Raw genomic sequence first — 16,325 nt, forward strand, 5'->3', positions numbered from 1 at the left:
TAAGTCATCTTGACGTCAGCTAAATAACAAGTACGTCAGCTGGACGTCATATTTTTGTAAGCTTCCGGTACCGACTTTACTTCTCTATGACATCAGAGTTATGTCATTTTGACGTCAGTTAAGTCATAATGATGTCAATTGGAGGTCATATTTACGTCATTTATCTTACGTAAGAATCTTACGTCAGGAAGTGGGAAATTATGAGTCATATGTGACTCATATATGACTCACATCTTACGTAAATCATGACGTGACATGACGTCATTCTGACATCAGTTTGACATAATTGTGTTCACTGGGTTATATTTAGGTTTCAAAAATTTTTTAATTCTTGAAATACGATTTAAGTATCGATGGTGCAGGACCATAATCAACAGCAAGGTGAGCACACGCTGAAAACTTCATGATTCTCATTTATAGCCCAATCGAAGTACCGTGTCTGTGATAGGATATTGTAGGCGGATAGTTTGATGCTATGTGTGATTGCATTAACTTGCCTCAAGAGACATGATTTACGACAAGATAAAGATACCATTCCATTTTTCAGATGATCGTTGACATGAATGTATTTTTTGTCTGATTTCCCGTCCTAAATTACAAAATCTATTTATATTTATTACGTGCATTGCACAATGGAAACTTCTTTCATTTCGTCTTGAGATAATGCACGTTAAAAGAACCCAAGAGCCGCAGGGAAATATTTATTAAAAACTGTGCAGTGGATTTAAGTTGATTTTAAATATATTTAAAATAAGTTGATAGTAAAATTTGTTGTTAATCCTTCTATTAGACGGAAACGCAGGAATTCGCAAGCAACGCGCTTTCAGTACAGCCAGTTCTAAATACAATTATCATCACAATGAATTAATGCATGGCACGTAATGAAGGCTGGTGGGGCGCACTGTTATAAAAACGTAGCCAACTCCAAAGGGGTAACCATTATTCTCAAGTTTCTAAGACTCTTAATAAAAGCACTTTACATCGTACAGGACCACTAACATGTCAAGTAATAATTTGAACGGTGTTTGGAATGAAGAATTGGCATTCCCGAAACCGGGTGAAGACGTGGTGATTTCTGGAATTGCCGGAAGATTCCCAGAGTCGAATAACTTGACGAGTCTCGGAGAAAATCTTCTCAACAAGGTAGACGTCATCACCGACGATGATCGCCGCTGGAAACTGGGTAGATTAAAATAATTCAAGTGAAAGTATTTAATCGCAAAGTGAATAAATTTCGTATGCCTGTTTAGTACGGAGTTTCATAATTTTACTGATGTGTAACTCTTGAGGTTTCCATTCAATAACCTGAACTCAACTAATCAAATTTGCGATCATCCTCAGAAAATCCGGATATTCCCCAACGAGCTGGGAAAGTTAACAACATTGAAAAATTCGATGCGGAATTTTTTGAAATGCACTTCAAAGAAGCTCACACTATGGATCCTGCAGCAAGAATGATACTAGAACATACTTACGAAGCTATTATTGACGCTGGTGTGAATCCTCGCCAACTTCGCGGAACTAACACCGGAGTCTTCGTCGGCGCCTGCTACAGCGAATCGGAAAAAACATGGTTGTATACAGAATTTCAGGTGAGAGTTAGATTCACTAGTCGATCACCACCTTAATAAGAATACCGCTATCGTCGACTCATACTCGACACGTATCGTCGTCACTCATAGTAAATTTGTGCGATAAATTTCACAGTTTCATATCGTTCGTACATGCAATTTTCCACGAGTCATTTTGTTATTTTTCATTGCAATCGCTCTTAAAACGTCTAAATCGTATGAAAAACTTAAAGCTGACATGAACTTATATAATAGGATGTCAATTTTATGACCAAATCGTCAATTATGGGAATATTAGAACAACAATAATAACTATTAGCGGCTACAACCTTATCAGCATCAGGACTGCAAGGTCGTATCTATAAGCGTATTCGACCTTCTGATATTAGTTGATAAATTTATACTCGAGACCAAGAAAAGTGAAAATAATAATTCTTCCTAGACAGGACTTTATGCAATTAGTCAACATAGGCTTTTATGGTTGAGTTGGTAGCGGAGCGTCGTATCTATCAGTAAATACGATCTTCTTAATTAAACTGTTATTGGATTTCAACGTTTCCGACCATATTGTCATGTCTTGAGCCTAGATACGATTAAAAAAATATGATCTTTTGCATTTATTAACAACAAAAGAACGTATGATAGCGCTTACAACCCGATGCCATTAGACACGTATCATTTTATTGTCTATCAAGTCCCCAAGCAATTTCAGTGATGTGTAAACCAGGTGCTCATTATGAAGAGTGAGATTTTCTTCGTCAAATTTTACTTCAAACCCAATGAGTTGCAACGCTTATTTAGAAGATCTCTGTTTTTGTCCAGGCCAACGGATTAGGCGTACTCGGCTGCTGTCGTGCCATGATGGCCAATCGAATCTCCAATTGGCTGGGTTGTACAGGACCCAGTTACACCATGGACACTGCGTGCAGTTCAAGTTTGTTTGCCATGGATCACGCGTACAGAGCGATTCGAGCTGGCGAATGTGAAGACGCCATTGTTGTGGGATGTAATTTATGCCTTCATCCACATCTATCTCAGCAGTTCTTTCTTCTTGGTATGTTATTTTCTTCTTGGATTTGAGTCTTACTTTTACGTGTCTGTGGATCTAGTCATTAACGAAAAATGTATTAAAAAAAAACGTCGTTATTGGAGTTCGTGTAATGAACAATTCTTGAGAAACATGAGATAAGGACAAAGACGTTCTTGTACATCAGGCTACACGTCAAGAATCTGCGATACTTGTGTCGTCTTGATAATCAATAAAGAATTTCTCTAGTTCAATCATTTTTCCATCAGGCGTACTTTCGGCCGATGGACGCTGCAAATCATTCGACGCTAAGGGGGACGGCTACTGTCGCAGTGAGGCGCTATGTGCAATCTATATGCAAAAATCAAAGAATGCTAAACGCTCGTATGCTCATGTTGTTCATACAAAAACAAATTGCGACGGCTTCAAACAAGAAGGAATCACTTTTCCATCAAGTACAATGCAACGTGTTCTGTTCGAACAATTCTACGACGAGTGCAAAGTTTCACCGTCCGAATTAGCTTTCTTAGAGGCGCACGGTACTGGAACCAAAGTAGGTGATCCTGCCGAAGTTAACGCAGTGGAGGAAGTATTCTGCCCTGGACGAACCACTCCGCTTCAAATTGGGTCAGTCAAGTCGAATTTGGGTCATACCGAACCAGCAAGTGGCCTTTGTTCCGTCGCCAAGGTAAAAGGGTAACTCATGACATGTCAAAACTCATAAATTTCTAAAATTTACAATGTATTTCGAGGAGTTTTATGAAAACCAATGCGACGCTATATCAACCAGACGAGATGGTAATTGGGGGATTACTGAGATACGATGTAGTTGAACCAAATCCATGTATACGATGTTATTCTGCTCGGCCGTCCGTATTTTTTATTTCGATGACTTCTGTTTGATTGAAAAACAAGATAGAAAATCGAAATTTTTTCTTGATAATTCTTTACGTGATTGTCAATTTCGTTCCACGAGGTCATAGTTGAGAAATGACGACGTATTGTTTTACTTGAAACTATAATTATATAGTGTATATAGTGTCTATTCCATAAAAGGTGATACTTGCGATGGAGAGTGGAATCATCTTGCCAAATGTAAATTATAACCAGCCCCGCGAAGAAATCGAAGCATTGATGACTGGCCGCATTCAAGTAATAACCGAACCGACGCCATGGAAGGGCGGTTACGTTGGTATAAACTCTTTTGGCTTTGGTGGTGGAAACGCACACGTTTTGCTGAAATCAAATCCGAAAGAGAAGGTCAATAATGGTGCACCTAATGACGACATGCCGAGACTCGTTGCCGTATCTGGACGGACGGAAGAAGCGGTGACAACTTTATTGAATGACGTAGGTTATACAGTTGAACTGATTTCCAGTACCGAAAATATTTCTAATGCGTCTGATGAATGGCGCACCATTATCTATCATCTATCTATATGTCACTATCATCATTTGCAAGTGAATTACAATTTCGATAAATACCCATTTACCTTTACAAAACTACACGGAAGAAACTTTACAATTATTTTGACGAAAGCACATGTTTTTTTCAGCTTACCTGTGTATATTATTGAAATTTCCAGCAAGACCGATTCCGACTACCGTTTCAAGCACTCATATTCGCCAGTAACACACATCATTTTGTACTTGCAGCATTACTTTGTTCACAGTCGCTGTCTTTTCAGTAAACCATCGCACTTTGAACTCAAAATTGTATGTTTCGATAATCGTAGATATTAAATGCAGTCGAGGTCTGTATAGTAACTGTAATTATGCCTTCCCGTGACTACAGCTTGAAAGCAGACCCGCGGATGTCGAATACATCAGCCTTTTTCACGAGATACATGCTGAAGAGATTGCTGGTCATAAATATCGTGGATATACCATATTGCCAGCCCGAGGCGTGGCGGAGAACAACATACGAGACGTACGATATTATTCTGGTAAGAAGCGACCGATATGGTTCGTTTTCTCTGGAATGGGATATCAGTGGCCTGGGATCGGTGAGTACCACTGTCATAAACGATTCATTTGCAAATTATAAACTCAGCCCATCAAACGAAATGCTTATGATTCAAGGGCACCAGTTTTTCATCAATAACTTTAGTGCCAGAAGAACGAAATGCATAGCAACGGACGCCAATCAATTTATACTTGCATTCAACAGGTAGAAGCCTGTTGCAAATTCCAGTGTTTGCTGAGGCCGTTCGGAAGTGCGAAACCGCTCTGAAGCCACACGGTATAGATATCGTTCAAGTTTTGACTGATAAAAATCCGAAGACGTTCGACGATATTATCAAGTTTCGTGTTGGCACAACAGCAATCCAGGTACAGTACTTGCTTCGTATTGATAATGACGAGGTGTACAGGTCGTGACACTTGTAGGACACTTCGTCATAACTTTTCTACTTTCATTTCAATACTATATAATGGCTTGCTCTATTCATGATGACATACTTTCATGCATTCACAGATTGGTTTAGTGGATTTACTGTCATCGATAGGAATTATACCGGATAAGGTCACTGACTATTTAGCAGGAGCGTTAGGCTGTGCCTACGCTGATGGATGCTTGACCGCGGAACAGACGGTCTTAGCAGCATACTACCACGGTCTAGTATTAACAGAATCTGGAGCAGTTTGTGGGAATGTGGCAGTTGTGGAGCTGAACACCATCGAACTAACGAGTTTGTGTCCGCATGACATACGTATAGATTGCTCGAATGGTCCTCAATGCTCAGTAATCAGCGGACCTGCAGATTCTATGACTAAATTTGTTGCGAAGTTACAGGTAGCTGTTAGAAAATGAGGATCTTTCATAATTTTATCGAAACAAATTTCCTACTTGCATTCTTACTGGCAAAGTCATATAATCAGTTGAATAATGATTGTTAATTTATTATTGAAGTATGATCGATTTCTTACAGGCTAATAATATTCCTGTCAGAGCCGAAGCTCGCGGTAGCGTCGTCTACAAAAGTGGTGAAGTACGGACAGTGACACAAAAACTATTGGCTCATTTGCACAAGGTTATTCCTAATCCAAAACCCTGCAGCCAAAAATGGCTGAACTCAGTATCTCATGAAAACTGGAATAATAACTCGGCTCGTTCATGTTCAGCTGAATACTGTTCGAGAAATCTGATCGCTTCAGTCTCGTTCGAAAAAATATCTCATCTTCTGCCAAACGATGCAGTAATTATTGAACTGGCACCACATAATTTGCTTCCGTTCGCTTTGCGAGGATCGTCAAAAGACGAAGTGACCAATATTGGTCTAACAAGATACTTGAATTGTGACAATGTCGACGTCTTACTTGACGCTGTTGGAAAAATGTACGAAATTGGATTATGTCCCAAATTAAGTAAATTATATCCCGATGTTCAATATCCAGTTAGTCGAGGAACTCCTATGATTTCTCCACTGTTGCGATGGGAACACTCAGAAGACTGGTTTGTCGCTCGTTTGCGAAAGCAAGATAAACTAGATAAAGGAGAAATTATTATAAACTTCGGCCTTCTCGACGAAGAGTTTGAATGGATGTCAGGGCACATCATTGATGGAAGAAATTTGGTTCCTGCGACCGGTTACTTGGCGTTAGTCTGGCAAACTGTGGAAATGATGCAAGGGGATCGAATCCTGAAAGTTTCGGTGGTATTTGAAAATGTGAAATTTCACCGAGCTACCACGATTCCTAAGACAGGTAGCGTTGCACTGCAGCTGATGATTCACAAAGGTAAGATCACATGTCACGCAACGGTAATCGTTGTACGGAGAAATTAATTTAATTGACAAATATTTGAGCATGTAGTAACTAATATTTATTCCTACTCAGGGTCGGGCAGGTTTGAAGTTACTGAAGGTGATGTCAGCATCGTTACGGGTGTCATCCGTGTCGCTTCAAACCCAGCTCTGGAACGTGTCAAAACTGATGTACTACACATCGAAGAAGAGGAACTTGCCTTAACGAGCAGAGATATTTACAAAGAGTTACGTCTTAGGGGCTACCAATATACAGGCTTGTGCCGGGGTCTCACAGCAGCGTCCTTAAAAGGAACCAGAGGCCGCATATCTTGGCAAAAAAATTGGGCAGCCTTTATGGATAACATGCTACAACTACAAATCCTTGGAATCGACACTCGAGGACTATTTGTTCCTACGGCTATACGGAAGCTGGTGATCGATACAAAGATGCACATACATTATCTTAATTTGATGCCTGGCGACAAAAAAGGTTCAAATTGTTTTTATCTGTTACACCCTCGAATTCTTAAGCGTGCGTTAAACGTCTGACGGGCGTAACATATAAGGGCCTGTTATAATATAATGTTTTTCTCGTGGTTGCCTGTCCAATTTATGCTGCTTATAAGTTTCCTAAGATGAAAAACAATAAAAACAGAAGATTATAACGGACCGTTATATATTAAGTTCTTTAAACGTTTGAAGGACGTTCATGAATTCGGGGGTAGGTGTATCATATAATACATGTGCGTGCTTCACACAATGATGGTAATGTTTTTTCGTGTTATAATTACCAATGACTAATCATGCATCTATTATCTACACTTGAATAGTACCAGGTGAAAAAAATACGGGGGACCATTTCTGAATTTCAAGATAAGCTCCTGAATCTCGATGAATTTCGAGGTGAATCGTCCATAGAGCAGTACGAGAAATCACTCCTTTGAAACGGGGCTTAATTTCAATGGAAATTTAAGGACATATTCCACAAGTTTACCCCTGAGAATGGTCTCGGTGAAAAAATCACTTGTCTAGAAATTGATTGCCTTTTTGCAATAAATTTTCGCTAAATCACTATATAATTGCAGTTTCATCACTATTTTCTAGAATTTGCTGTACAAGTTTACAAAGATTTGGATATCATCGTATCTGGTGGAATAGAAATTCGAGGACTCAGAGCCAATGCGATAGCGCGAAAAAAACCGGCTGCAGATCCCGTTCTGGAAAAATATGAATTTATAGCTCATCACGATCAAGCCCACGCTGAATTGAAAGTGATAACTTGCATCGCTGTACAGATAGCTCTAGAAAACCATGTTGGTATCAGAGTAAAAACAGTTGAACTGATAGACGACGAAGATGATGCATGTGTTGAAAATTTGACGTCTCCTTTGATTCAAGAAGTGTTGAGCAATTTGCCGTCACTCCAAGCTGATTTGAATATCTTTGCACCCCTGACCAAGTTTCCGGAAAATGCTTTACCACCCAGTATCAAAATATCCCAGCCAAAAAACTTGTCCGGTGAACTCGATGCTGTCCTTATCGTCACTCGTGGCCTCTTCTCAAGCAAGAATGGAGAAATATTGAAACACGTGGAAAAAGCTATGAACGGCGGTAGTTTTATGCTGGCCAGAGAACCGCTAGATAATGATCTTGAAATAATACGGAAATCAATGGACAAAAAATTTAACATCGTCCTCGAAAAACGTACACCCAACGAGTTTATAATTCTGCTGCGTAAGAAGGAACAGCTGCCTGGGCTGACGACTGTTATAAAAATTGACAATCATAAATTCACCTGGCTTGACAATTTACAGATTGCCTTGAAGGCGGAAAATGAAAAGGCTGGTCGTACCACTAATCGAGTACTTCTTCTTAGCGAGGAAGATTTACAAAGTGGACTCATGGGATTCGTAAATTGTTTGCGCAGAGAACCTGTTGGTAAAGTGATCCAAGGTTTGTTGATTCAAGATTCCAAAGCTCCAAAGTTCTCGCTGCAAAATCCATTATACGCCAAACAGTTGAAATTGGGTTTGGCGTTGAATGTTCTACGTCCCGGAAGAGTGTGGGGGTCCTATCGGTTTTTACCACTGAAACCGTTGGCTCCCGAACCAGTCTACCATACTAGACTGAGTCAGGGTATACGTGGTGATTTAAGTTCTGTTCAATGGTTCGAAGGTATAATTCAGCCCAACGACCAGAACAAGGACATCATCCAAGTGCATTATTCCTCGATAAACTTCCGAGATATTATGCTACTCACTGGAAAACTAGCACCGGAGGTTATCACTAAAAACAGACTGGTACAAGGTCACGTGTATGGGATCGAATTCTCCGGAAGAGATGTAAATGGTCGCGCCGTTATGGGGATAATTGAGGCCGGAGCGTTTACGAATCTATGTTTTGGTGAGAAATATCTTACTTGGCCGATACCGGATTGTTGGACTCTAGAAGATGCAGCTACGGTTCCAGTTGTTTATGGAACAGCATACTTGGCGCTCATGTGGATCGGTAAGATGAAAAAAGAAGACAAAGTTTTGATTCATGCTGGAAGCGGAGGCGTAGGGCAGGCAGCTATAACTTTAGCACTTTACGAAGGCTGTGAAGTTTTTACAACGGTCGGCACACCACAGAAACGAGAATTCATTAAAAAACAATTTCCACAAATCGATGACGATCATATCGGAAATTCTCGCGATACGAGTTTCGAGCAACTGATTCTTCGGAAAACGCAAGGACTAGGAGTGGACATCGTACTAAATTCTTTGGCAGAGGAAAAGTTACAGGCATCGGTTCGGTGTTTAGCAACTGGTGGACGATTTCTGGAGATTGGGAAATTCGATCTCGCCGCTGACAATCCTCTGGGCATGGAAGCCTTTTTGAAGGGCATCAGTTTTCATGCAATCATGTTGGATAATTTATTTATTGGCTTTCCGGAAGTGAAAAAATTACTATGGAAAATGCTGACCGAAGGCCTACAGAGTGGTGCTGTCAAACCACTCGTTCGGACTGTATTTCCAATGGACAAGGCTCAAGCGGCTTTCAGATACATGGCAGGCGGGAAACACATTGGAAAGGTTTGATACATTTGATATATCATATCACATCAATGATTAAATCAACGTAAAGATGATCAATAACCCATAGCTTCTGAAAAACAACGTGACATTATGACGATATACATATCGCGTAGTATTTCCTGTTGGGGTGCGGAAAAAACGTTATTCAACTTGCAACTACACGAGTGCTAATTTTGTCCCTGCGTTGCATGGAAAATTCCATAGAAGCATAAGTTCGTATCACTGGAAAATTAAAGTTTTATGACTTAATAACTTATTTACGTATGACAATATTTTCATCGAACTTTTCACACACTTTCATTCAAGGTGAGCGCGATAACTTTTTTATAATCAGTACGAAGAAATCAATTGCTCCAGCTTGATTTTTATAACAAAACGTTTCACCTTCGGATAGCTTTATTCTTCATTCAAACTGAATCCAACCCTCCTTGTTATATCATAGAAAATTCAAAGTACCGTATTGGAAACTTTTGATTCTTCTTTGACAATTATATTAAAAGGATTTACTTCTCCTTCAATCGAATCAGCATTGCGGTGAATCTCTGAAGTGTTTGGTGCAGCAGGGATAAATAAGTCCGTAGGTCAGCATAAAATTATCAGCTATCGAAAAATTGGGGCGGTAATGAAGTTCCGTATTTGAAAACTTCCGAAAGCGCGTAATGCGAATTATTTGATGGCGAAACTCAAAGTAAGGAAATGAAACTTTTGAGAAACAGCAAAGTTTCGAGTGGTCGGAAGCAAGACGGATCTAAGTTCCGATATGCATAATTCCGTACATTGAAGTTACGACAGAGCAAAGTTCCGAAAAATAGAGTTTCGATAGAGTCAACTGCTGAAAATTGAAATATATCCACACAGCGTAGTTTCCTCAACGAGTGGGTGTACAGAATCAGAAAAATCGAAAAATGAAATGACTAGGATTCCGAACGCAAGAATATCGAAAATCTGAAACAACGAAAGATGAAAATGCTGAAATTTCAGCAAGTGATAAATTCAGAGAACTGAAAATCTTCGACCTTTCGGAATTTTGATGTTTCGGATTTTTAAATATTTTCACTTCCACACCTGCTGTCTCTTTTGCCTCGTGTATTTGTAATATTCGTTTTCGGCTCACGCTCGCCTACGACTCGTACTGCAAATTTACGGAAAAATTACTGCAACCTTAGCACAAAACAAAAATCAATTTGTCGGTTGCTGTTACATTCCGGAGCTTAATTATTCAACACACACTTTCAGGTCCTGATCAAAATTCGTGACCAAGATGCAGCGTGTCAGTCTCTTCTGCCTTCCGCATTACCCCGTTATCACTGTTCAGAGGATGGCAGTTATCTCATTCTTGGTGGCCTGGGTGGCTTTGGTCTTGAGCTGGCCGATTGGCTCGTATTGCGCGGAGCGAAAAAATTAGCCCTCACGTCCCGTAAAGGAGTCAGTTCTGGATATCAACGTATGAGAATCAGTACTTGGCAAAGTTACGGAGTGAAGGTCATCATAACAGTGGGGAAAGATGCCTCGACGAGAGAGGGATGCGAGGCTATACTCCAAGAAGCAGCGTCACTTGGACCGATTCACGCAATTTTTAACTTGGCTGTTGTACTCAAGGATGCCCTTTACGAAAACCAAACTGAGGAATCATTCGAAGAGTCTTTCAGAGTGAAGGCTTGGGCCACGAAGCAGATGGATCAATTATCGAGAACGCTGTGCCCGCAACTCAGGCAATTCGTGGTATTTTCATCGGTATCTTGTGGCAGAGGTAATGCGGGTCAAACAAACTACGGAATGGCTAATTCCGTCATGGAAAGAATATGCGAAAATCGAGTAGCAGAAAAGTTGCCCGGCTTAGCCATACAATGGGGAGCCGTCGGCGATGTCGGACTTGTTGCTGAAATGCAGGAAGATAACAAGGAAATTATTATCGGCGGTACCCTGCAACAAAGAATATTGTCTTGTCTGCAAGAACTCGATGGTTTTTTGAATCAAGATTCTCCAGTAGTGTCGAGTATGGTAGTTGCTGAGAAAAAGTCTGGTGGCGCCAAAGGGAACATTCTCGACACAGTCGTCGATATAATGGGTATGACATTTACTTATGCTATTTTTGATAGGTTGCTTACGAATGCTGAAAATTTTCTCATTGAATTCCAAGTATGCGAAGAAATTTGTGACGCATAGTTTTTCATAGGACTCAAAGACCTTAAAACGGTTAGTTTGCAAACACCGTTGTCAGAGCTTGGAATGGATTCAATGATGGCAGTTGAAATCAAACAGACGTTGGAACGTGAATTTGAAGTGTTTCTAACAGCAGCGGACATTCGTGGTCTCAATTTTGCAAAGTTGCAGGAAATGGCAATGAAACAGGCGACAGAAAGCGAAACAAGGAAAGAGCTGAAGCCTAATACTGATGAAAACTTGGCGGGCATGAAACTGCTTCTAAGAGTTCTGGGCACTAATTATCAACAGGACAAAAACGTTTGTGTCCCTCTATCGACTGGCGCAAACAATGAAAGAGAAGAAATATTCATAGTACCCGGAATCGAAGGAACATACTCTGTATTCCAGCCTTTGACCGGTAAATTGAAATCACCAACAACGTGTTTGCAGCTCGGAATAGCTTCTTCAAATATCAAATCAATTGAGAAGTTGGCTGACTATCTCATCCCAGTAAGCGGTTTTCGTAATACGGGATACTGATTTTCAGTGTAGTGTATTCGAAGAAGTTCCACCGTCTATCAATCATCTTTCAAAATTTGCAGCATGTCGAAGCCAGATATAAAGGATGTCGCAACTTTGTGATCGCTGGGTATTCCTTTGGATCTTTGGTCGCCATTGAGATTGTAAGACACTTGGAGTCCAAAGGTTTCAGCGGTCGACTAGTGTTGATCGATGGTTCACCTGATTACATGAAGGCTCTGTGCAGCGAACACATCATCGTTGACGACGACGCGCAGATGCAATCTCTGTTATTACTGGAATTCATGGATGCGGTTGACCCATCGAAGAGGGCAGAGGTAACGACTTGACCCATAAATATTGCACAGGCATTCATCATTTTCAACTGCACAGTTGTCGTTCCATGTTGTATGACAATTGTAATAATGACGAATACCTTATACTGTGATTTCGAGAGTTCCGTCTCTGTTGTGTTCTATCATTAAAAATAATTTCGTAAAATTATGTATTTCGAGACAATTGTATTTTTCTGTTTGAAGCTGGCCGTAGAGTTAAAAAAGTGTTCCACCTGGGAGGAGAAGTTGACAGTTTTTACCAACAATGTACCTGCGGATAGAAATTTGAATTTCACTGTAGAAGACCAACAAGCCATGTGTTCATCATTTTACAATCGAGTCAAAGCTGTCCTGAGTTATAACTTTTCCGCACCGTCACGCCTCAACACACCAATAACCTTAATCAAACCAACGATTCAAGCCGTACGCACAATATCAGAAGACTACGGTCTGGGATTGGTGAGAGTCCATTTAATAATCGCACTGTCGCACGAGTGTGAATCTTGACAACTGTAATAATATGTGGGTTACCACACACGATCTCTAATATGTTTGAACACGCTATTGGAATTATAGCATAAGAATGTTTATAAACATTATTGATATCGTATTCACAGATCACTTGCAAGAAAGTAGAAATATACTACGCGGAAGGTAACCATGTTACGATGTTGGACGATGACATGTGTGCAGCAGCTATCGATGGAAATTCCCTCGAAGATGTGGAAATATGCGAGCCAAATGGAGCATCGTCCCAGAACTGAGAACTCTGCACACGCCTATATATTCTCCTACAGCAGCGGGCGGAACGGTGCTACACGGATCAGTTCTGCAAGTTCATTTCTACAATTGGCAGTTTTACACGTTATGTTAGTTTCTCCCGATTCACTGAAGGTCGATTGATTTTACAGAAATCAGTTCTACAGGGAAAATATTCTTCGGAATATGTTCTGCAGGCTCGTTTCTACAGAAATATTTTTCTAAAGAAAATTTCCCTACAGCAAGGAATTCAAAATTCACTTTAGAAATAATCCGTAGAATTGTTCTACAGAATAGTTTTCTAGTTTCATACATCCAACATAATACACATTTGACACAACACACATTCAATTCATACATAAATTCAACGCTAATAATTTGAATTAAATTAGATTAAATCCAATTGTACGAAATTGACGATTAAATAAAAATATTCTGTAGGAAAACATTTCTGTAGAGACGAGTCTGCAGAATATATTCTGTAGAATATTTGCTCTGTAGAAATGATTTCTGTAGAATCGATCGTCCTCCTTCGGAACGAATCTGGAGAATCGAACTTGTAGGACCGTGACTTGTAAAAACGAACTTGTACGACCGCCGCTGTAGGAATGTACTCATAAAATTATTCACCTGTAGGATTGATCCGCGTGATGCCGATACCCTCTTGTTTCGACAAACAGTGCACTTACATACCTGTATATGTATAGTGAAAATGATGCTATTTTCCATTGTGAAAGCTCCCTTACTTTCATGGGCTGTAACTCCCCTGTAACTCCCCCTCCCGTCTCCTTACCGCTATAGCGTGCATCTGCTTCGCTACTTATTTTCATTAATAACTAATCATCTATGGGTCAGATGCGAATATGGCAGAGGACTTTTCGTCTCAGAATTTTATTTCCTATCAAAAGCAAAAAGTCGGGCCATTTCTTTATAGAGACCCTGTATATATAATATAAATAATAAAAATATAAAAAAAGATATAAATTTCAACGCACACACTTGTGCGTGAAATGTTTTTTGTTGTAGCGATTTCATCTCAGTTGGCAGACTTGTCGAAATGCCAACTGTTCGTGACAAATTAAAACCGTCGTACTATTAACAAATGAAAAATTTTTACTCAGAGCAGGTAGAAAATCGACAAGACGATGACGGTGACGGTGACGGTCTGATCGTACAGCATGTGATAATGAATGTTGATAAGTGAAAAGTCGAAGCTGGGCAAACCATGTGTCGACGCATGCCTTCAAAAACTTTAAGTTGAAGACAAAGCCGTAACTAAAATTGGAAATTGTGTAGAACTTGGCACAGTGAAGGTAACAGGATGAAAAGAATTCTGTAATTATTACAATTCCTAAGTTTACAGACGACTTTTACATTGTTGACTATAAGTTGATAACCTAACGGCCATTTGTAGACGTACAGTTGACATTTAGTAAGCTGTTGGGTTCAAATACGCCTTATTCATGAGTCTCCAATTAATTGGCTTCATTTTCCTGCTGGCAATAATTCAGACGTGCGTCAATCGAGTGCCACTTAGGCAGCCGTGACAGATGATTACTTGTATTCAAGTAGAGAGACCTGACTCAATTGACACTGCCATTTCCTGTGGCTTTAATATGTACAACGCGAGTATTGCATCCATCGTACGTTGTTGGATGGCTTTCGATTTCGGACGCTATATAACAAACAATAGCTAACTTAATAGAGACACAACGGATAATTTAGCAAAAATAAACGAATTAAGAATTTAAGCTCTCTTAATGATTTCTTTCACCACAATGGACAAAATCGTAATCATAAAACATCTTTATTCATTCAGTAATCGGTCTTAGTCAGAAGCCTCTCTCCACAGAAAAAGGAATCGAGCAAAATAAGCACGCTCTTTCAAGAATGGATACTAAATATAACAATCGAGTATTGAATTTTTGATTTACTGCTTTGTTGATATTATTAGAAGAGCTATGCTAGCTCATAGTGTCACTATTCTCGCTGATAATGATCATTCATATACTACATTTTCTATTAAGTAACCATAATTTAATGCCAGTGCAACTTAATGTTCCAACAATCAGTAAACGTATAGTAATATTGAAAGTTGTGGTCATACTTCGTGTTACTCGTACCACATTTTTTGTAATTCCAACAGTACGTGAATCGTTATATTACTGATGCTCATTTTACGAGAATCCTCCGGTACCGGTACCGGTACCGGTAGCGAATGAAATTTTTGTCAGTGCACCAACAGTACCGTTGGAAAGTTTCAAGGATCTCCTGTAATTGAATCTCCATCTCAGTGGATAACTGATGTAACCTCAACGTAATCACAACAAATTTCCTGAGTTACAAAAATGTAACCTGTAATACGTAACGCGTTATGTGACCAACTTTTTTGGTAAGTCACACGGATGCGAAGGTTATTGTACGACATCTTTTATGTTGGAGCTTCGCGTAATTTTGCTAACGAAAAAATTTTGGTCCAAAGATTACGTTCCAGTAATGTTATCGTTTCGTTGCACAGTATTTTGCACACGCTATAAATCGATGGATATTCAACATAATTCTCGACACGTCATTCTTTCTGTGAGCACAGTACATAGAAATATCGGTAAATTATTGCAACAATAACATTTTTCAAGTGGAAAATAGGAACTCACGATTATATTCGCGTTACATCGCTGTAACACAACTGTGTTTATCAGCATGCGTGAGTCCATGACATCGACACAACATTAAGGATGTGGCAGGAATCAGCGTATTTGATGTGTAGACTCCGCGGACTGATTACCACTTTAGATCGGGCTCGAGCCGAACGTTGGCAGTAAAAAAAAAAGGAAAGAAAATAACACGTTGGTTATTCATCGAAAATTATGCTGTGCAGCTAGACACCAGAAAAATATCAACCCGCCGTTTCAGCCGACGAACAATAACACGTACAATTTCACTGACGTTTGCATTCTGACGAAAGTCCACTGTTGTTCGTTTCGTCATTTCTGCAATGTGCCCTCTGAATTAATGGCTTTCGGTCACCGATCCGTGGCTAATACGAATTTTATATTCAGTCGGTGCCATGTAAACAACATTCATTTAATTGAATGGCACTGCTTGAATTTCACCTAACTCGACAATAATTGATATTGTGCTTACTT

General features: G+C 39.7%; 1 protein-coding gene across 2 annotated transcripts; it reads left to right on the forward strand.

The window, feature by feature from the left end:
* The first annotated feature begins 816 nt into the window (after positions 1-816).
* Positions 817-15,273, forward strand: LOC124213767 (fatty acid synthase-like). 2 transcript variants are annotated; one of them, XM_046615377.2, is made up of 16 exons: positions 817-1,183; positions 1,342-1,592; positions 2,394-2,625; positions 2,868-3,286; positions 3,655-3,948; positions 4,394-4,604; positions 4,769-4,929; positions 5,075-5,392; positions 5,529-6,336; positions 6,436-6,834; positions 7,449-9,418; positions 10,658-11,489; positions 11,598-12,076; positions 12,169-12,423; positions 12,625-12,879; positions 13,038-15,273. In XM_046615377.2, the coding sequence occupies exons 1-16, from the start codon at positions 1,000-1,002 to the stop codon at positions 13,182-13,184; spliced, it is 7,215 nt and encodes a 2,404-aa protein (XP_046471333.1). In that variant the 5' UTR covers positions 817-999; the 3' UTR covers positions 13,185-15,273. The 2 variants fall into 2 exon arrangements, with proteins under 2 accessions (XP_046471333.1, XP_068990579.1); XM_069134478.1 differs by lacking the exons at positions 817-1,183; positions 1,342-1,592; positions 2,394-2,625 and having other exon boundaries at positions 3,176-3,225.
* Positions 15,274-16,325: the final 1,052 nt, after the last annotated feature.

This window comes from Neodiprion pinetum, chromosome 3, assembly GCF_021155775.2.
Source record: "Neodiprion pinetum isolate iyNeoPine1 chromosome 3, iyNeoPine1.2, whole genome shotgun sequence".
Taxonomy (NCBI): domain Eukaryota; kingdom Metazoa; phylum Arthropoda; class Insecta; order Hymenoptera; family Diprionidae; genus Neodiprion; species Neodiprion pinetum.

Bases quoted from the DNA above. Each gene is read 5' to 3' on its own strand.
- LOC124213767 (XM_046615377.2), top strand. From the start codon at position 1,000: ATGTCAAGTAATAATTTGAACGGTGTTTGGAATGAAGAATTGGCATTC. The intron at 1,593-2,393 runs GTGAGAGTTAGA...GTTTTTGTCCAG, and splicing joins GGTTGTATACAGAATTTCAG to GCCAACGGATTAGGCGTACT. The intron at 11,490-11,597 runs GTATGACATTTA...AGTTTTTCATAG, and splicing joins CACAGTCGTCGATATAATGG to GACTCAAAGACCTTAAAACG.